This window comes from Semicossyphus pulcher, unplaced genomic scaffold (genome assembly GCF_022749685.1).
Source record: "Semicossyphus pulcher isolate SPU_LCO1_2020_fin unplaced genomic scaffold, fSemPul1.0.p SCAF_3, whole genome shotgun sequence".
Lineage (NCBI taxonomy): Eukaryota > Metazoa > Chordata > Actinopteri > Labriformes > Labridae > Semicossyphus > Semicossyphus pulcher.
The window spans coordinates 22,697,942-22,720,245 of NW_027211704.1; the positions used below are offsets into that span (position 1 = coordinate 22,697,942).

The 22,304-nt window shown below is 42.1% G+C and overlaps 1 protein-coding gene across 1 annotated transcript in view; it reads left to right on the top strand.

Moving 5' to 3' along the window:
* slc2a9l2 (solute carrier family 2 member 9, like 2) overlaps nucleotides 1-22,304 on the top strand; it is a 113,140-nt gene that overhangs the window by 19,640 nt on the left and 71,196 nt on the right. Inside the window, exons 6-7 of the mRNA XM_069678237.1 lie at nucleotides 6,448-6,580; nucleotides 19,352-19,539. Of these exons, the coding sequence (XP_069534338.1) occupies nucleotides 6,448-6,580; nucleotides 19,352-19,539 (321 nt within the window). The remainder of the gene's footprint in view (nucleotides 1-6,447; nucleotides 6,581-19,351; nucleotides 19,540-22,304) is intronic.

Here is a 22,304-nt window from a genome sequence, read left to right on the forward strand (position 1 = left end):
AGTGCGTTTGTATTCGATCTAAAAATGATGGTTTAGGAGAAGCAAACATATTTCAAAGCCAGTGAATCTTAATTTCTACAGACCCATGCCTATTCTGCACGGAGGCTTAAGTATTGTTGTGATTAATCTGTTTTCTGCCGCTTCTCCATTTCTTTACCATGATTATTCTTTGTGTCTAATCCAATAGAGAGAAATATATGACGCGTTTTTTATGACATGTTTCTCGCTTATGATTATAATTGACTGCCAACCTTTAAGCTGCTTGACTTTGCGTCTGAGACCAAATTTATTCTGCTTTAAATCAAAGGAAGAAATAAATACTGCTTAGAACCTGAATGTGAATTTCCTCATTCTTGGTTTTATTTTGAAGTTCTTCTCTCAAATTTTTCCTCCACTGCTTCTCTGCAGTGACATTTACACATTGACAGTGTGTCCGAGCTGCCAGCAAAACAGGTACTCATTTCTAATTTATAAGTATTGGTTTGTCCCATCCATCACTCCGACCTCCTGTCCACCTTTATAAATATCATATGGAGTTGTGTGTCTCTGTTATGTATTCATATCACCTCTGTGGCATCCTTCAGGCCGGCCTGTTTCCTCGTCATTTGACAAGAGGATCACAGCCGTATGTGACACATCCAATGATAATGCCACAGCGGCCTTTTTGCCGACATTTGGTTATGAGATTCAAACAGGTCTCCTCTCAGCGGACGCTCCTGTTAATGGGAGTCGCTCTCAGATGTCACTTGTTGTGGGGTGCAAAATGGTGATAAGCTTTGACAAATCGTAATTACTCTAACCTTCATGCTTAGCCACTGACCTTCTCCCAGTAGAGAAACATGTTTGTTCCAGCATTTCAGCCGGACCAGGCTTTTAGCCAGGCTGTCGCCGAGCTCCCCCGAGAGCGCCGAGCTCATCAGTATGCCTCAAACGCAGCTTACACTAGTAAGGTTCGATGATCTATTCTCTACATCCTCCATCACACCTGCTTCTGGCTTGAGAGGGTCGCTGAAGTGGACAAAATAAAATTGATGAATGGGGATCGTCACTGTAGTGCGGTTCATGTCAGATGGTTGTCGATCTGGCCGTAAGAAACCAGAGCAATCTGCTGTTTTTAAATGGCTTTGATATTTGCCTCAGGTGCTGTGTGTGTAGTATGTGTGTGTATGTTTCAGCTCTTTGCAGGTTAACAGCACAGTACACATCATTCTGGACACACACACACACACACACACACACACACACACACGCACCCACACACACACATGTACTAGAAATAACTAAAGCAATAAGATAAGCTGAGCGTTCATATTTTGTGGACAGACTGACACACTTGATGAACATTCAGGCAAAGTTAAACAGTCTTATAATATTAATGAAGGAGCTCAAGGTTTTTGTAATGTATTATCTTTCTTGCTAAGTGTTAGATTAGATGATTGACACCATTACATCTGTATGGTTAATGCATTCACTGCATGAATAATGGATGTAGCCACCATGACATTTCTCGACTGCGTAAATGAAACCTTGAGTTCGGGATTTGCCCACCGCCATGTTGGTTTTCTGGAGCCAGAAGTGACCATATTTGTGGTGGTGCTGAAGAGGAGCGAGGGGTTGGCAAAGAAAACCAGTCTTCACCCGTGGCTGATTTGTTAGCGGGTGAATGAGCTACTTTACCCTCATGTTTCCCACAAGGCGACACTCTGTTTTTGGTGGTGGCTAACCGTACAGTTGTCATGAGAAATAAGCGATATATAATAAAGCGGTTTTAGCCGCTGTAAAATTGGGCATATTAACATGGGCTTTGGAGCCGGTGTTAAGCTAGAGCTCATAGAAGGCTAGCTTAGCACTGGAAACAGGCTGTAAAGTCTAGACTAGCTGGTAATTTGTTATTTTTATGCTTGTTTTTCTAAGGATTGAATGAACAGGACATGATTAATTAGTGAGCTTTAGAGAGCTGTCGCAATGGTTTAATTTTGTTGTTCTGGACACAGCCAAGCTAGCTGTCTCTCCTAGCTTCCAGTATTTATGCTAAGCTAGCTGTCTCCCAGCTCTAGCTACATTTTTCATGGTCAGAAAAAAGACTGTTGCTGATCCCCTCTCACATTCGATACACTGTGAACATGAAAGTATCAATCACAGCTGCAGTAGGTTAGCGCTCCATTTTAGCACTTCCTGTTCGGTGTGAACCCCAATGGAGTTACGGCTCCTCAAACTAAAAGGATAAGGCTTTAATATTTTAAGAAAGGGACAGCACACACACACACACCTGCAAGGGTCAACTGTTGATATGATGTGACAGGGCATCAGGAAAACGGTCTCCCAGAGGAGCTGACATTCATTACAAACAGCTGCAGGCAGAAGGATGATGGGCTTTTCTTCTGATCCTGGCAGGTCTCCGCTCTTATAGTATTCCAAAGGCTCAGACGTGACGGTTTTACCAACGAGAGATATAATTTGTGAGAATTTAACTCAGGTGGGATGTTGTGTTTACAATATTTACATAAAAAAATGTTCATCTTCAGGTTTGAAGGGCTTCCTGAGACCAGAATACAGGCATGTTTTGCTCACTAAGTTAGCGTAATGCTAACTGTGAGGTAACCTTTTTTTATGCTTTAAAGTTTCCTTAATTGGGCGATAATTTGGCATTCCATATGCATCACTGGATTCATAAAAAGTCTTATTTACTTACCTATAAATTGCTCCTCCAGGACAATCTGACATTTAAATCTAAATATCAGCTAATATCCCCTGTTTTCCCTGTGAAGCACCTTGTATCCATCACACATTAGTCTCCCAGCAGCTGACCACGAGCGGCAGCCAATTAAATCTCACCGTCCGCCATGGAGCTAAAGATTTCCAATTAACTGTTGCTGCTTTTACCAAACTTAGCAAAGATTAGTGCAGAGCAGGTTCATTTCTCACTGGGGGGAGCAGGCTAGGTGGCGTAATTAAGACCGACCTAACAGAGATAATACAAGCTCGTGTAATTGGATACATTCAAGAGTATGGGCCACCTGACATTTCTATTACCTCCATCTGAGCAGTTACCCTCTCCAGCCTCCTCTCTGGCTTTTGTGGCGTGGAGGCCGAGGCTTCATGAAATGCACGTCCTGCCCTGTGTTGCTCCTTTCAGCTCGAGACAACAAAGATGTGTTTCATACTCAATCACAGGGTGAGAGAATACACCGCCTGCAGCCTCTGAATCCTCAGGAGGTGATTGTGAGGGGAAACGGGGCAGGGCTCTTGGAATACGGCAGTAAAGCATTCGTTCAATGTGTTTAGTTTACAGCAAAGGAATAACAGTCCGGGTCAGAGCGGGGCTGTCTGAGCTGTCATTTGATTTAACCACAAGGGATGATGGGATCAGGGTGCAGAAGGGATACGCAGCCTGGCGTGCATTTATCTCAGGCCTGATACAGGGTTTGTTTGTGTGTGTGTGTGTATGAGTCAGAAAAGAAAGTGTGTGTGCTTAACAACTTACACTTGACCTCACTCTGCAACAATTATAATTCTTCTGTTGCCTTGCAATTGGCAAATAGATGTATGCTGTGCTCTGTAGTGTGCACAGTCCAACCTGATTATAATGTGTTGTATATGAACGTTTGATGTTCTCCATATAACCTACAGGCTTTAAACCTCCCTTATATAAGAGCACACTCAACTGTTTTCTTTGCTACATGCCTGTTAGAAAAGAAATAATCAGTTTGGAAGAGTAGCCAATCAGAGACCTGCTTTATATTGCACCAGAAAACTGTATTTGCAATTGTGACTTCTTACAACGTGCACATGCCGTGGTGCAGACCCCAGAAGTCAACGCTCATGAAGCATGAATAAAATCCTTTGTCTGTCAGAGCGGCCTGCGAGGGCGATAATCTACTCGCCCACTCTCAGCTCCTGCTGGGATAAGACGACCAAGAGCTCAGCGTCGCTGAGACTGCTGCATCATGCAGCATGCTCACATTTACACAGCTTAGCCCGGATTTAGCTCACAGGAGATCACAGAAGAAGAATTGGACTGTTACCAGTGTAGACATGCTTGTTTTATCAGTGAGAGGCGAAAGGTATTTTTCATATTCTTCAAACATGCCTTGGTCCACTCTCCCTGCTCTCATTACGCCTGTTTTAGGAAACAGAAGGCAGCTGATTTGGAGTGAAAAACTAATTCTTTGCTTCCTGCGCTGCTGTTAGCGCCTCGCTGGTTGTGGATCATTTAGCAGCTAAACAGGCAGATATTTCCCTCAGGAGTGAGCGGAGGCAGAGACAGAAACAGAGCTAAATTAGTTTAACTATTGAGCTTAGATTTGTTAAGTAGACTGAAATACTACTATGACTGAATGATAGTGTGGCTCCATGTGTGCAGGATCTGTAAATAAGCTGCTCTGTTGAGTGACAATGTGTCTTTTTCTGCAGCCAAGTGTCCAACAAGAAACTCTTATAATACTGCTATAATTATATTCATTAACTTCAACTAGCTGGGTGGCACAGTGGTGCGATGGTTAGCGCTGTCACCTCGCAGCAAGAAGAATCCCGGTTTGAACCCTGGTTTGGCCATGGGGGCCTTCCTGTGTGGAGTTTGCATGTCCTCCCCCTGTCTGTGTGGGTTCTCTCCGGGTACTTCCTCCCACAGTCCCAAGACATGCTCGTTAGGTTAATTGGTGACTTTAAAATTGCCCGTAGGTGTGAGTGTGAGCGTGAAAGGTTGTCTGTTTCTATGTGTCAGCCCTGTGATTGTGTGGCCACCAGTCCAGAGTGTATCCCGCCTCTCGCCCAATGACAGCCGGGATAGGCTCCAGCCCCCCGCGACCCTGAACAGGATAAGCGGTACAGATAATGGATGGATGGATTTCAATAAGTTACTGTTGAAATCTTTTTACCACAACATTTGAAGGAAAGGAAATACTTGAAGTAGGATTTTCATTTAAATAAACATCTATCGCCGAATGAGGTAACACAATGGTGATTGAGTCTATGGCCCACTGATGAAAGCCTTTGCATTTGCAGTATAAAGTATTATAATGGACTGGTTGTCTGGTGCAACTCACGAAAAAAATCACAAGTGGCGCCCAGTTAGTGACGCGTTTTCCATCCCCCAGCAGTGGTTGGTCTGCCAGAGACGGTAGGCGGAGCTAAGCGGCTGCTTTCTGGTCCCTGCAAGTGTTGCGAGTAAACAGTAATCTACTATGGCTGAACAAACAAAGAAAAGATGGATGACTACAGATACAACTTCTACAATAAGTGAAAATCAAAAGAAAAAGAAACTAATTTGACGCTCAGATGAAGGCAAACAGTCTAAAAAGGAAAGCAGCCATCAGCGAGGAAATTACTTACAAATTACAAAAGCAATTACTGTTTAGCTCCATAGGTGCCGCCAAAGAGAACGAAACTGAGATCTTGGAGATTACAACTTTAAAATACAATGGCATTCTGGTCAACAAGCCCTGCAGACTTTGAGCTTGTGAATGTGCCGTACAGCTGAGGCTGAATCATTCAGAGTTGTTAAAGAAAAGTTAATTACATTTTTAAATAAGTTTTACAGGCTGAAGAAGTTTTTTTTTTTTCACCAAGTGAAGGTTAGGAAACTAAATTCCCAACAGACTTTTTATGAGTTGAGAGCTGACATTTCCCTTCCTAAAGGGCACCTCCTTTCAACAGTCACTGCATTACTACAAAACACCTCCTCCCCTCCCACTCCCTTATGGGAGATCATGAAGCAGAGATCTGCCAAACAGATGGGGCTCTGCATATTGTCTAGTACGAGGTGTGCACGTACAGTTGAGCGTGTGCTTTTTAAAGCATACAAGTCAGAGATCCTAACACACCATTAGTGGTGTGTGAGTGATGTCAGGTCAGTGACCTCATCCTTCATCAATGAGCGGTGCAAACACTCCTCTTAGCCTTATGAATAAACCCAGGAGGAGGAGGACTACTTCATTTCTTTTTTTATCAACTATAATATGCAAAATATTCAGTGCTGTGGCATTTCAGAGGAAAGTTACACATTTTGATTAAACTGCGGGTAACCTGTTTTCTAAAGGAATGATAATTAAAGAATCCAAGGTTATCCTAAATGACTCAAGTGCTCTTTGGCGTTGTTGAAAGGCGCTAAATTGAAAGTCTTGCTTCCATAAATCGACCAGCATTGATGAATATTTAACACCTGCGGCGTTTTGTAAAGAAATCCCTCTCTAATGGAATTTAGACATCCTAAATGACTTACTATCCTACAATCTGTATTCACTCCATGTCATCGTTGTGTTGCAGAAACAAAAGACACAAGTTTTAATTTGCTCGGATATAAAAGAAATTTACCACACAGGCCTCATGCTGATCATTAAGTACTACACTTGTCATAGAGCAGTGTACGACAGCTGTAAAATTCATCTGCTCTCCCGTGTCTGCACGCCTGTCTCTCATGTGCTCCTCTTGGTGATTTTGTGACTGCAGGAGTCCAGGTGGAACTTCCTGTTTTCCTTCCTGGCCCTGCCCGCAGTGCTGCAGCTGTGTGTGCTGCCCTTCCTGCCGGAGAGTCCTCGCTACCTGCTGATGGAGAGGAGGGACGAGGCGGCAGCAGAACGAGGTAACGCATCCGCTAAGAGTGACACGTGTGACATGTGGGACGTTTGTCTGACTTAAGTGCTCTCATGTAAAGTGCATACAGGATGTGGCTTTAATGGCTCATATATACATAAGTGCTTGCAACGTTCAGTTCTTTACAATAATTTACACATTCACACACTTCAGGGTTAAGAGTATGACTGTGTCATTGCATTAATTACTGTAGTGTCTCTGCAGGGGATTGATAGAGTTGTTTACCAAGACCAAAGACTCATTGATTAGTTCCTGTTGCTGCAATTAGCAGCTACTACAGTGTTTAAAATAGCTTGTGTCAATGTGCAAACCTCTTTAAGTATAGCTTCACATATGCCAAGTCTTTTTTAAAGACTATACTCAGGTGCTAGTGTGAACAGTGAAACAGGTTTTATTAGCTGTAGATATTCCTTCTGTATAAATTGGGCAATGCCTAAATTGTGACCCTGTCCTTTAAAGACAAAATGTTCTCCTTACATGCATTCAAATGATCTAAAGTGCATGGGACATTGCATTTAGGGCACGTCCAACCAGCTAGTGATCTAAATCTAAGAGCAAAGTAAGGTTCAAGGTCTCTTAATTATTCATTGGTGAGGATGGACTTGGCATGAATCAAACCGGAGTGTCATCTCCTGTTCCCTCTAAAAGCCAGGCGCAACTGCATCGGGTGCCTTCTACTTAAAGCATGAAACAGGTTAACTTTTTTTTCTTAAATAGAGCAGGCTGGGGTCAGACTCGGGTCACTTCTCTACTTCCACTGTGCTCACAACACCACACATATCTGCTGCAGAGATACCACCACAGCATGGGATTATTAGCCTGTGAAAGGTTCGAGCAGAAATTCCACTTTTACTGAAAGCAGAAAAGTGATTTCATGAGACAGTGGAAACAATAGCCAGCGGCCTTAAAGCTCTCTCACATAAACAACTCCGTTTGAATATACATGAGCCAATGCCCCGATATCTAACCGAGGAGGAGAGCCGCTGTGTGGAACACGCAGAGTGTTGTGTTGTGAACCAGCTTACATAAGCAAATCTTGTTGGACAATGGTTCACTCACTGATGCCTCAACATAGCAATATGCGACCACAACTCATTTTAAGATCATCACGTCCAGGGGAGCACAGATGGGTGCAAGTAAATTTGCTACTTACACAACGCAGGCGCTGGAAGTGAATGAACTTTGCAAAGCAGCCTCAGTGTGTGAATGTGTGTGAATGGGTGAATGTGACATATAGTGTAAAAGCACTTTGAGTGGTCTGAGGACTAGAATAGCTACGTATATAAGTGCAATCCATTCACCGTTTATATGTAACATAACGTTTCAGATGTGAGGCATTAGAGAAAGAGTTACTTATGCCCTTCTAAGAATCATACATGCCTTCAGAGGAGGTGGGTGTGATGTCACATTACCTGCACGTGTCAGTGACTTTAATCCCGTCCCTGGCAGGGAGGTAATGTTCACTCATACTTTATCTTAAATCCTGTTCAGAGTGATGGTCTTGTATCTGAAAGTAGATCTTTGTCCTGCAGGATGAGCTGCTTTTCCATACTTTATTCCCTTTTTTAAAAAAAACAACTGATCGGTGTGACTATTGTGTAAAGAAGGAGTAAGTGAGAAATGTTCTTGCTTTGTTAAACACATACAAACACCAACATTTAGGCCTGTTTGGGAACTTTTATGTCGACAGATTTGATGACAGCCATCAGGAGAGCAAGACCCCATACAACTTATCAAAGTATTCTCTGTAGAGCCCTGTTATCTTTTCTAACCTCTTCAGATTATTTTTACATTTTGGCTAAACAGCTTCTTTCAAGTGGTGACTTTCAGTCAGTTTTGTCTCTTGGGTGGTTTTAGCTGTTTGTTGTCTTAGTGCATACATCCTGCGAGTAAACTGAAACTGACAAAAACGTCATAGCCTATATATCTTTAAATTGTAGATAATGATATGCTCAGGATGTCACCCTTAATGACATCAGATGATATGCTTCATCAATCAATCAAATTTATTTGTATAGCGCCAAATCATAACCAGAGTTATCTCGAGACACCTCACAAAAAGAGCAGGTCTAGACCAACTCTTTGTTCTGTTATTTAAAGAGAGGCCCAACATGAATCCACCATGAGTAGCACTTAGCAATATTCGGCACACTGGCAAGGAAAAACTTCTGCCTCGACTGGATGGGCCGAAAATGGGATAGAAGGAGATGCAGGATAGAGACAGGCAAAGAGAGCAACAACAACATATGTTCTTGTTACAACAACTACATATGTTCTTGTTACATGAACAACAACAGACACATACTTATGGTTACAATGCCAATAACAGTGGTAGACTAGGTTGAAGATTAGCAAAAAAAATAAATAAATAAATAAATTAGCGAGAGAAGCAGAGTAATGATAAAGGCTGAGGTAATCGTAATTGTAACAGTTGAAGTCAACAGGTCTACTATTTAGCATTAGCAGCAACAATAATGATACTATGGGGAAGGCTGATGTTAGTAGTTGTTGCAGTCGAGCAGGTCCACAGCAGCAGGTGGTCTGCAGCAACGATCCTCAGGAACCTTCAACACAAGGGAGCACAAGAACTCCCGGGAAGATATGTGGTTAGTAATGTTAATGGGACCAGAAGATACAGAGTTAATGAGCTGCATGTTAAGACTTGATTAAGTTCTCAGCTATGAGAAGGAGTGCAACTCTTTGACTTGCTCCCACACAGCAGGGCCACAGTGAACCTTTCATTCTCCCTCTGTAATATTCATCACATCTGAATGGAGCTTTGCATCGCTTCAGATACTGACTCCTGCATGCATGTTTAATTTTTTTCATTCATAAATTCTTGATGAATCACCATGGAGAATATATTATAGTTTAAAAGCTTCATTTGAAGATGATCCTTTTATTTAAAACCGCAACAATTAATACAATTCAATGATTACTATGATAAACGTGATGCGCTATTAAACTTAAAATTTGCAGATATTGAAGCAGTAATACGCTTTACATCTTTTATGATGATTAATGATTTTCATTCTGATATAACTCAAACATTTTTAAAACAAAGTATCGTCTACGTAGCATGTGTTAAAGTGGTAATCTTGAAGATCACAGTTTCGTTCTCTTTGGCGGCAACTTCTTTTGACGGCAAGCACACTTTCCAGATATCCAGACAGTGTTGCATGTATGACGTCCTCGGTTGGCTTCAGTTGTAACTTTTGATTTTCCTCGCTGACGGTTGCTTTCCTTTTTAGACTGTTTGCCTTCATCTGAGTGTCGAATTTTTTCTTAATTTTTACTTATTGTTGAAGTTGTATCTGTAGTCATCGATCTTTTCTTTGTTTGTACAGCCATAGTAGATTACTGTTTACTCGCAACACTTGCAGAGACCGGAGAAGCAGCCGCTTAGCTCCGCCTACCCTCTCTGTCAGACCAACCACTGCTGGGTGCTGGAAAACGCGTCACTCACTGGGTGCCGCGTGTGTTTATTTTTCTGTGAATGTCGCCACAGACACCCAGTCTGTAATACTGCAAATCAGTGGGCCATAGGCTCAATCACCATTGTGTTACCTCATTCAGTGATACATAGTGACTCATTCAGCATTTATTTAAATGATTACAACTTTATCTAATTTATATACATGCTCTAAATTGTCATTTATGATATATGCATCCTCTCTTCCATACAATATTTCACAGGCTTCATAATGCTGTTTAATGTTAAAAGCCGAACCACGAGAAGAAGCAGCGTGTGGTGGAGGTGAAGCTCAAACTGCATGTGTTAGGGAGACATGTAGAAAAATGTGACGTCAGATACCACTTTGATCAGCTTGGTCTCGTGGTGGTTTGAGATCTTTGATGTTCATGTTGATAAATTATAGATGGTTATTCTCTGAAGGTTTAGTGTTCTTTGTAAAGTTGAACATCCTCTTTGTTTCCTCTGAAGTCAGAGTGATGCAAGAGTTCAGCTCGCAGTACATTACGGATCATTACGGAATCAATACATTGGATGGTTTGGTTTGCTTTATGTGCTGCATTGTAGTGCAGGGGTGCAGTGGTTAGTGCGGTTGCACCACTGCGAGAAGGTTCGAATCCCAGTTCAGATATAGGGAGCCTTTCTGTGGGGTTTTGCACGTTCTCCCCGTGCATGCGTGGGTTTGGCTCCGGCTTCCTCCCACAGACATCTGCTGCTTGAGAGCGATGAGCATATAGAAGAAATCAGGAAATTTGACCAAATATGGTCATCTTATATTATTTTGTAGGAGTTTATAGGCGTTTAAAGGCATTCAGAGTGAAAACTGTGTCTGCTTTGAGTAAAAGAACGTTGAGCTTTTTAATGTAAACAGCAGTTTTTAATGCTTTTGAAGAAAACCGGATAGTTATTACAAAGGCACTTATTGTATCATTTGTTGTCATTTTTGCAAGGTGAAATAAAGAAAAAAGACTTGAATGTGCCCTTGCACATATTTGCTTTGCCATTGCAGAGCCTTTCCAGATAAAGTCGTATTGCATCAAGGTAAAAGTCATATCAGGTTCTTTTTCGTCAGACAGCCCTGCAATTTTTCTCCTGGAGCCGTCTGCATCGGGCCCTCGCTGAGACGCTGTCGAGGTCCCTTCTCAAATAAATGCAGTGTTGAGGAGTGTTTTCAAAAAGATGCGTATCAGCCCAAACAGCCATTCTGTAAAATACAGGATGTTTTAGAGACCTGGAATATTTTCATGGCACAAAAAACACATATCTCCACTTTATTTACAAAAAAATCCATCACAAAAAAAACATCAGAGCAGTGATTCAGATGCTCCATGTGTCAGTGACAGTGACGAGCATCAGGTAAAGCTCCTGTGAGGAGTTTTTCACTGGTTATGAAACAGACTGAAATTAATTGTGATTACTCTATATGAGCTACGAAGGCAAACCAGACCATCAGCAACAAGACTGATTATTTCTATGTAGTTACTGTTAATGCCTGAAACCGCTGACGGGGGTAGGTGTCAGATGAAGCTATGAACTGCACACTGCCTTTGTTTACATTTTCCAGGGGAAAAATTTAAAGTGAGTGACACATACGACTGTTAGGGAAAGCAGGAAACCACCACTTAAGCTCGTACAGGACAAAATCAGCAAAGAGATAAGAGAGGTACAGCTTTCTCCACAGGGGGCGCCAAAATATACACAAGTTTTAATTTGCAGCTTAAAGGGATAGTTTGGGTTTTTTGAAGTAGGCTTGTATGAGGTTCTAATCAATAGTAAGTGTATGATGTACAGTAGATAACAGTCAGCACTGCCCCTGTCGTACATACTGTATATATAAAAACACATTCTCACATTCATTCCCTTTCCCTCGGCACTATTTCTGTTTCAGTCCTGCATGTGCCTCCAGCGCACGGTATCTGTTCAGTTCGGTCAGCGGTGTGTAGAAGAGACAACAAATAAAAGAAAATACAGTATTATGGAAATGACGAAATGCCAATCACAATGGAGACAGAGAGGATGTTGTATTCCTACGCATGCTGCCAAGTGTATTATGCCATATGTATGCTGTTAGCGGCCGGCTTCTCCTAACAGGGGCCGTGCTGACTATTATCTACTATTGATAAGAACCTCATAATACCCCACTTAAAAACAAACCCTTTAAAGGAGCACCAAACACTATGCTAAAGCTTCTGTGACACCCAGGAGCACATATTAGATTGTAAACATGATTAAAAGCTGTATTATTGTCGTCATAGCAACAATTTTCCTAGAATAGTTTTGGTACAACAGTCAGAAGGTCACCTGCACATTTGGAAACTAATTCCAACTCTATGTCGTGCAGATAATTTGCAAACTTCATTGTCTGACTGTCTGGAATTCAAGGACTGCTCGTGCCTCTTTGATGGAGCACTTTTATTTTTAGCTCATCTACTCGTTTGCCATCTGTCTTTGTTTATAGCTGCTCTCAACAGATAAATTATTCCAGCCTTGAGTCTGTTCAGCAAATTTAATCAAGAAAAGTTTCTCTCTTTAACTGAGACAAAAGAGAATGAGGGAACAGGTAGCTTTATAAATCAAACATGGTCATAACCATGACATTCATGCTAATTACGAATCTGAATTGTCCCCATGTTGGTTTAAAAACCTGTTGCTGCGTGACGCTTCTCTGAAACAATGTCTGTCTGTGTGAAAAACTCCCGGAGGAAAAGACAAACTGTTGCTGAAAGGACATCCGGCCAAAACGCCCCTCACATCCTCCCTGCTGCCAGCATTTGGCTGGCACGAGTCTTAACAGAGTTGCAGATCTGTGTTGTTGGCTTGAGTTACAGCGCTGCGGTTTGGGGATTGTTGTCAGCACACATAAATGATGAGGGGAGGAGGGGGAGGGGGGGTTGTAGTATCGTGTCATCATCATACAGTGTCGGACAGGAACAGCATGTTCTCTGGCACCTCATCTCGTCCCTTGTCATGCCGTGGATCTCTAATGGTGCTGCCTGCAATTTAAAGGTCACAGAGGTCAAACATGAGACAGTTTTATGTACTAAGCGCTGTCAGTGTGATGCCAAGCTGAAGTAATTTCAGGTTTGCCTTGACTCCAGTGTATTCAGCATTTATAAGCTGTCTTATCTCCAATGACTTGGTCTCATGTATGTGCCTGTGTCTTGTCTTTTTTTTGTTTGAGTTCAGACGTTTTCTTCACATTTCTTTGCTGCTGCAGCCATTCTTCCCCCAGCAAATGTCCTCAACAATGCTTGTAGAAACACTCCTTGAGAGTAATTGTGTTGAGTCTGTTCTTTTGAGAGTCATTGTGCTGGCTAAATGATTCCCTTTTGTTATGAACAAATCGCATGAAAACACTGTGATCATCAACAAATCATGTGTGGCCATGTTCATTGGCTCATTTCCATGCTGAAAAATTGGCTGCAAATTCAGAAACATAATTTCAAAATGAAAGGAAGTGCAGCAAAAAGCCAAAACAAATGCATCAAAACAAACAAACCAACCCAGAAAACACATGCAAAACAAATATGCTGCAAATCCAGAGACTACAGCGGAAGAGCTACAGGCCCGTAGAGGGCGCTTAGTGGAACAGCTTTGGACAGTGAGCAGCCAGGGGACTCCCTAAAAGCACAGTATTTCACCAAGATGAGCGTGGCTTTGCAGGACGTAACATTGCACGCGTCGGCGAGCTCCCTGACCGTCAGCCGTCTCAGCGCTAACTGTTAGCAAGCTAACTTTACAGGTGTCCTTTGAAACAGGCCTTACGTGTGGACGCTCAACAATCAGGTAGAAGTCATTTGAAAATCTGCAGGGAAGTCTAGTCACGGTTGTAGCCATGCCAGCAGCACAATGAGCTAGAATCTAAGGGGGGAATTCACTATGAATGAATTGTGGCCGCCGATAGCTCCATAAATTGCGCATCATTTGCACCCACTATCTTTGTCTCAAGGTCCGACTCACAAAGAAAATTGCACTGATGATATTCAAGCGCAAACACGGCCATAAAGTATCACAGATACATGCAGGTTGCTCTTGTTCTGTATTTGATTGTGAAGAGAAGCTGTCTGCACCTCCACTCTCTGCTGCGCGTTGCTGCGCTCTCAGGCAGTTGAGCGCTCTCTGACAGATCTCAACATGCACAGATTGATGAGGAGCAGGGAGAGGAGGGGGCAGCGCTTTTTATAGTTTATTGTAAACTCCAGACTCGACAGGTGTTTACTAGTCTCACTGTCTGTAACGCAGCTTCATTTTGTTACACGAGTGCCATTTAGTAGGTTATGGTTTTGCTAGCTTATCCGGAAACTGACGAGGCGAGATGAATGCGGGCCAATGAGAATGCATCAGACACACAACACTCTGTGTGACGCAGGATGGAAGGCACCGCCCCCAGGTGAAATAGTCGGGAGTCCTGAGCAGCCAGGGTGGAGTGTCTCTGTCGGCTATGCACCAGTGACTACTGTGCAAAAACATTACTTTATAACGTACAAAAAACCCACACAACTTTAGTTGAAAGGTTTCTGATGGACACATAGCTTTGTAACTGCTGCTGAGTGCAGAGAGTTATTATTTGCAGACAGACACAGAGCAGTGTTATAGTTCATTTAAAGGATCAGATCCATACTGATCCCTCGAATCTGCCTCGATTAACTAGGATATTGATCTTGTGGATCTGCTGGGACATTTCTATTATAACTTATGTATAAGCCATTTTATACCACTGTGTGACACTTACCATAATGGTGGACACTGTAGATTATTTTAAGTCTTCCCAAACACACTGCCCAGGTGAGTTTTGTTTGAGTGACATAAACTAAGAACAGTGCCCAGACGCATTTTCAAACACTCACTTCATCAGTAGAAATGAAAAGGCTCGGAGCTGAGAAGCACAGACAGGATAGAGAAACTAGAGTTTGGCTATGGGGAGATGGACTACATAGTGTTGTTTTGTATTCTTATGGGACTTGTGACAATAATGTAAATATAGAATGACTGACAGGATCATTAAGAACTTCTTTAAATATTAGATCTTTGGTCCTCGATCTCGTGTCACTGCGAGTGCTGTGAGGCCACATCAGTCACATGAGGAGAAGGCGGACCATACCCTGCCGGGAAAATAAAATAGGTTTCCTCTGTGGGGGCATTTTCAATGTTGCACATGCCAACACCATCATGTATATATATACACATCAACATAATGTCTCGCCATGGACATTGACAGCCCCAGTGTGAGTCTGGATTAATGCAGGTTTCCATATTTTCTATCAGCAGGGAGAGGCAACTGAAAACTCATTTACATGAGCTAATCTGTATCATAATTACGTTAAGGAGAGATGTCATGGTGGGCAACATATTGTGGAGACAGAGGATCATTACAGCATGATGGATGTTTCTCTGCTTGGTTTATGTTTTTTTTGTTTTAGATATTTGTAATGTTATATACATTGTTCTTAGGTGCTTGTAAAGTCAGTAAATAAATTAAATTGATATTAAAAAAATAACCCAATAAAAGATTGGAAAACTCCAGCCTTATAAACTTTTAAAGACCAGCTCCTGCCATGTTTTAAGACATATAAAATGCTCTGCTCTGAATTTTTTTCTGCAAAATACGTTTTAATTATCTTGTAAAAATCCTCCCAAGGCATCTCCTCCTTCTCCCTTATTAAAAATTCCTTAATCTGCATCGTCTCTGCCCACTATGCACATTTCCAACCGCCCGCTCCTTCGCGAAAACAAAACACGTCTCTGCCATCGTTTAGTGGTAACTTGTTGAGACTTACCTAGCTTGAAATGTAGTAATTAGCAGTAGTAACGTTAACGTTAGTAGTCAGTAGTGACTTTACAAAAGTTACGATGACGGTTACAGCTGGCACGCGCATCACCAAAGTTGTTGCCATAGGTTACACATAATGATATGCATAGCGTAACCCCGTCCATAAACGAGATTATTTCCTTAGGTTTGTGACATCACAAACCCTGCCAATCTGAAAACGTGCTGTTCAGCCTGTCCTTGGTACACTGCAGTTTAAAAGCAGACAGGCCCAGCCATGGAGATGACTGCTTATGTTGTCCCTGATATGTCTTAACACATGAAGAACACCACATGGAGATGTTCAAAAGGTCAAACACTTGACTTTCAGAAAGCTTTTTGTTAATCCGGTTGTTCAATTGGCACACAACTGATACAAATCATGGTGGGGTTAGAGTAGAGCTGTTGGCAGAACTGCTGATTTTAGAAAGAAAAACAATACACTTCTGTCCACTTTGCGTGAGAGTGAGAGGTACTTGTTTCACACATTTGATGCCAATTACACTCAAACATTATGTAACCTCAAAACTGCTCTTAGAAACTAATTTCCCTGCTCTCTACCAAAGGGGGGAAAAAATGCAAAGTATCCACCACGCTGCACGCTGTGAAGAATTAAGTTCCATTATGTGTTGAATGTCACTCCTGTGGGTGCAGGGAGGACAAACCCAACAGCAGAACTACATTTAAGATAAAGGTATGCATGGTCAGGTAGCAGAGATGTAGCGGCACACTTGTGGATTTCAGGCTTGGTAGGTGTTTTCTGAGACGTACAGTATCAGAATCCTGCCTTGTGAGCTGCAGCTTCAACATCACTGACTAAACACTCACAGTCTTCATGCTTGAGTAATGCTCCATCACGCCCCCTCTGGAGACCTCGGAGCAGGTTTTCGTTCCGCAGATCTTCCTGCCACATGTGCGATATTGATCCATACCGTGCCCCGTCCAGCCCCAACATCCCAATAACATGCGTTTAGTCTCTGTCGGCGTGTTGCCAGTTTATCTTTAACCTACACCCACCTGACAAGAGTGTCTTTAAACACACTTATCGCCTCCGGTCCATCGTGTTCCTGTAGCAAAAGTTCAATGACTGCCATAAACCAGGGTCGCCTTTCACGCACAACACATAAAATGTGTTTAAAGGTTGTTTTTATGGTTTAAAACCTTGTGTGGCTTGTGTGAGGGTCTATATAACATAACTGCCTTAACTAGTTGAAGTGTGACAGATGTTTTCTTGCAGAGGGTTTTTAGTAAAAGTCATGATATTAAGACCACCGACAGGTGAGGTGAAACACATTGATTATCTCACTACAATGGCACCTGTCAGTAGGTTGGACATGTTAGGCAGCAAGGGAACATTTTGTACTCAGAGTTGATGTGTTTGAAGGAGAAAAAATGGGCATAAGGATGTAAGTGACTTTGACAAGGGCCAAATTATGATGGCAAGACGACCAGGTCAGCTCGTGTAGGGTGTTCCCGGCCTACAGTGGTCAGTACCTACCGAAAGTGGTCCAAAGAAGGAAAACCGCTGAACCGGCGACAGGGTCATGGGCAGCCAAATTGTTGCGTAAGCGGCTGCGTAGCTGCCGACCGGTCAGGGTGTCCATGCTGACCCCTGTCCACCTCCAAAAGCGCCTACAATGGGAACATGAGCATCAGAACTGGACCACGGAGCAGTGGAAGAAGGAGGCCTGATCTGATGAATCAAGTTTTCTTTTACATCATGTGGATGGCCGGGCATTACTTACCTGGGGAAGACCTGGCACCAGGATATAGGCATAGGCAGTCTGATGCTTTGGGCAATGTCCTGCTGGGAAACCTTTGGTCCTGCCATTCATGTGGATGTTACTTTAACACGTACCACCTACCTAAACATTGTTGCAGACCAAGAACACCCCTTCAAGGAAACATAATTCCCTAATGGCAGTGGCCTCTTTCAGCAGGATAATGTGCCCTGCCACACTGCAGACATGGTTCAGGAATGGTTTGAGGACTTCGAATTCAAAACAATGTATCACAATGTGTAACTTTAAAGCACTCTTTGGATCAGACAGACGGGGCTGAGTGGCGTCTGCATTGCAGTCAGTGAGTAATGTTTTGTCGATGAATCATTTGTCCCAGAGGAAGCATTTAAATGGAGAACAAGACAGGAGCAGAATGTAGCCTGAGGGTGTGCCACACATCTCTGCGACCAGACTAAGAGGTTCCCTTTGTTTTAACAAGCAGTCATGTCTACACTCATTGCTCTCATCAACGTGCAGAGTGTAGACACAAGGCCTTACTGATGTGATGAAGGCATTTTTATTCTCATTAAACATTTGAAAAGCTTTTAATATAAATAGTTGACAAAGTTTGCAACACGTAAACATGCCTGCGACCTCAAAACATTCTCATTAGCGCCTTCAGAGGTCAGTAACTCCACTGTGTCACATCCTGACCCTCTGACCCCGACTCAAGCCGCGTCTTTACTTCCTCAAATCCATGAATTGGCATTCGCTTCCTGTCCAGAAGACGCCCTGAGACTTTTTTCATCAGACTTCCTCATTCACCTGTTCACCTGTTCCCACTTCCATCAGCAGTCACCCATCAATCAATATCATTGATTCAATCTCAAGTTGCAGGCATACAACAACGAGGCAGTGGTTCCGGTTTCATCAATACAAGTCATACTACAGCTGGCTCTGTCTGCATTTCAGTTTGATTTTAATGATGAGAATAAACTAGGCGAGATTGAAAACAACAAATACTTGAGCAACTCAGACTCATCAGCGTTATCACGGTTAAAGTTTTGGGCCGTATAAATAAAGCCATGAAATTCTGTTCGGAAACAGCCACATTTAAGACATCCTATAGTTTACAGAACGATCTGTAGAGGATGTATGCAGGTGTTACATTATATTTAACATATTAAAACTAGATGAGGTTTAACTATTTCACAACTCGCTAAAGATCTTATTTGTTGCTGTTCGCTGGGTTTTTAGAACTATGAAGCACCGTTCAAGCCAGAGGTCTACTTTCCTGTTTTATGATGTAAAACTAAAAAACTCTCCCACTCTAGAAGTCAAAGACAAGTCACAGGGTTCTTTTAATATCTACAGCCATTAAATATCTTTTGGGTAGCAAGATTGAGCCCTAAATACTCACTTTAACGAGCCCAAACGAGCAAAATTACAGGCTTAATTTAAGGTTAGAAATCTGATTACCCATGAACACACAGGAGAACTTACGTTGAGGTTTCTTGATGAAGCCAACGTGCACAAGTTTAGATTTTAGTGGGTGTTTAATTTCTAACTAATTAAAAGATTTATGAGAGTGTGTCTCAATTTCCTGCTGAAAATATCTGTAACCTCTCTGATCTCCGCAGGATGGCTGCTTTTTAAAGCTTCTTTCTCCCGTTTTTATTTGAAGATGTTTCTAAAACTCTCTCTCTCTCTCTCTCTCTGTCTGTGTGTGTGTGTGTGTGTGTGTGTGTTCATACGCATCAGCCTTCCAAAGGTTTTTGGGGAAGAAGGATGTGTCCCAGGAGCTGGAAGAGGTCCACGCGGAGGCTCGAGCTCAAGACAACCTCAATGCTGCGTCTGTGTTGCAGCTGCTGAGGAACCCCGCTGTGCGCTGGCAGCTCATCACCATCATCATCACCATGGCCTGCTACCAGCTCTGCGGCCTCAATGCTGTAAGATTCAGCTCCTATTTCACTGTCGTTGATCTTCAAAGAATACTGATCTATTTGCTTTTGACAGTCATTTATATATTCTCCACATCATTATTATTCTCTAGTGAAGACATACTGAATTTATTTTCTATATATATTATGTGGTGAGATTTAGATAAAAGGAATACAGAATGCAGAATTTGAGTTTGAAAGTTTTATTTCAAACTTTCAAAAGAGACTTCTTTTAGGATTCTCTGTCACACCTCAGTTTTTGGCATTACTATGAAGGTGAAGTCAGTTTTCACTTGAACTTGAGACACTCTGACAAAAGATATACCTGCTCGGCTTTCTTTTTCTAATCCATGCAGAACACCACCCCTGGATTGTAATGTGTTTTCCTGATTGAAAGGAAGTGCCATCTCAGGCAGACAACGAGATATACTTTAAGCTACATGATCTGAAACTATTTGATAGTTTGACTCAAGTCCCATCTGTTAAAGCTCCTGTGAGGAACATTGTCTTGATTTTGGCACATGCTTAAGTGGTGGTTTTTAACTGAAAAATCGTATCCTGCTTTCTTTAACAGTCACATGTATCACTCACTTAAAAAAACTTGTCCTGTAAAATGTAAACAAAGGCGGCGTGCAGTTCATCGTTTCGTCTGACACCTACCCCCCGAAGGGGTGACGCTATGCATGTCATTATGTGTAACCTATGGCAACCACTTCGGTGATGCGCGAGCCAGCTGTAACTGTCATCGTAATTTTTGCAAACTCACTATTGACTACTAATGTTAACGTTACTACTACTGATTACTACATTTCAAGCTAGCTAAGTTCCAACAAGTTGCCACTAAACGATGGCAGAGACGTGTTTTGTTTTCGCGGCGGAGGGGGCTGTTGTAAATGAGCGTAGTGGGCCTTAGAGGGGCCTATGCAGATTCAGGAATATTTAATGAGTGAGAAGGAGGAGATGCCTTGGGAGGATTTTTACAAAGTAATTAAACGTATTTAGCAGAAAAAATATATCGGACACAATTTATTATTCCAAGCAGAGCATTTTATATGTCTTAAAACATGACTGGAGCTGCTCTTTAAGTTCTTTTTAGGTCTCCACAGACAGCTGAGAGAAATTCATGACTCTTTAGCTTCCTAACGCTCTGCTAAGTTTAACCAGCTCGTCGCTGAACAGCTATTTGATGTTCAGAAAGTGTTGTGCAGTCCCTTTATCAGAGCATTTCTGCTCGAAACAGCCCCCTGCTGTGGCTGGAAATCAGGTTGATGAAGTTCAACCAGAATAAATAAACAAAAATAATGAGATGAAGAAACAATAACTATGTGGAGCTGCAGTGCTGAGAGAAAACTGTGAGCAAGCCCTTTCCAATTAAACGTCATTTTATCCCATATGAAAATATTCATAAATGCAGCTTTAATGCAGCTGTAGTTCATGTAAAGTCAAACTAAACTTTCTTTATATCTTCACTGTTTTTTCTTTTTCCCACATTTATCAGAAAACAGCTCCTGCACTCTGAAGCCTTTGCCAACTCTCCAAATATGCTTAAAACACATTTGCATAAAGGGATAGACATTTCAGCACTTCATGAGCATTCTAGCATGTCCAGGCATGAAGGGTCGTTCAATAAGGAATCACAGGACTGACAGATAACTGCAGAAGCACTTGGTTGTGCCGTCCTATCACGCTCCTATTGGTGACAAAAATGTAATCTGGTCACAGCCCTGTCTGTCAGTGGATCAGGTGCAGCAGCCCAATACAAACAGTGTCCCCCTGGGTCTGTGGATGCACAGTGACATAAATAAGTTGTTTTTCTCTCAAAGCCTTTTAAAAAAAAATCATATCTGGCATAAGTACAAAAAACAAAACAGCTGCCTTTTAGTTATAACAAGTAAATAAGTGCTGTTATGCACCATAGTGTCTTAAGAGAGCCTGTGGGCCAGCAGAAGTCACTGTGACTCACTCTCTCCTGTTTATGTTAAACCATCCCACACATGCACGGGTCTCATCGCACCCAGTGGGTGGTAATGACTATTGTCCAGTTATAGGACTTACCCACCTGAGTTGAAGCAAATTGCTGCCATCCACATGTTAATAACAAACAGAAAGACAACAGTGAACAAAAGCTTTTAGATCATGTCCAGACAAGCAATAATAGACAGCAACCTCAATACGTGGCAAGCACTTACCATTAGACGTTATTATTGTAACCTTTAAAGACATTGTGTCATATCTAAATGCACTATTAAATGGATTTTTGATGGAAGTAAATAAAATCCATGCAAACTGTGTAAATTATACTAAAAGTATATAAGTCAGCATGTGAATTGAAATGTGTAAAGTTTACCTGCATTACCTAATTTTCAGCAGTAACAATTACAACCCAAAATAACACAAATGAAATCTACCCAAATATGTGTCAACAATTGTTCTTGGCTGCAGGCCGAGGTTGCATTAGTTGGTGCGAGTATCGTCAGTGTCCGTGTGCCGGTATTTCCAGGTCAATATTTATTAGTTAGATATATAAGACGATTTGTAGTCTGCGTGTCTGTGTCTGTGGGAATGTAACTTTGTAGCTCTCTCTTGGCGCTTACGCTGGCTGACTCTCCTGAATATATTAAGTAAATGAACACGAGCAGGCTAATGTTGATTATAATTTATTTTTATCTGAGCATCTTGAAATCCCAAAAGGCTGCACGGCGGTGCAGTGGTTAGCGCTGTCGCCTTAGAGCTGGAAGGTTCCTGGTTTGAATGCACGTTCAGGCGAAGTGGGC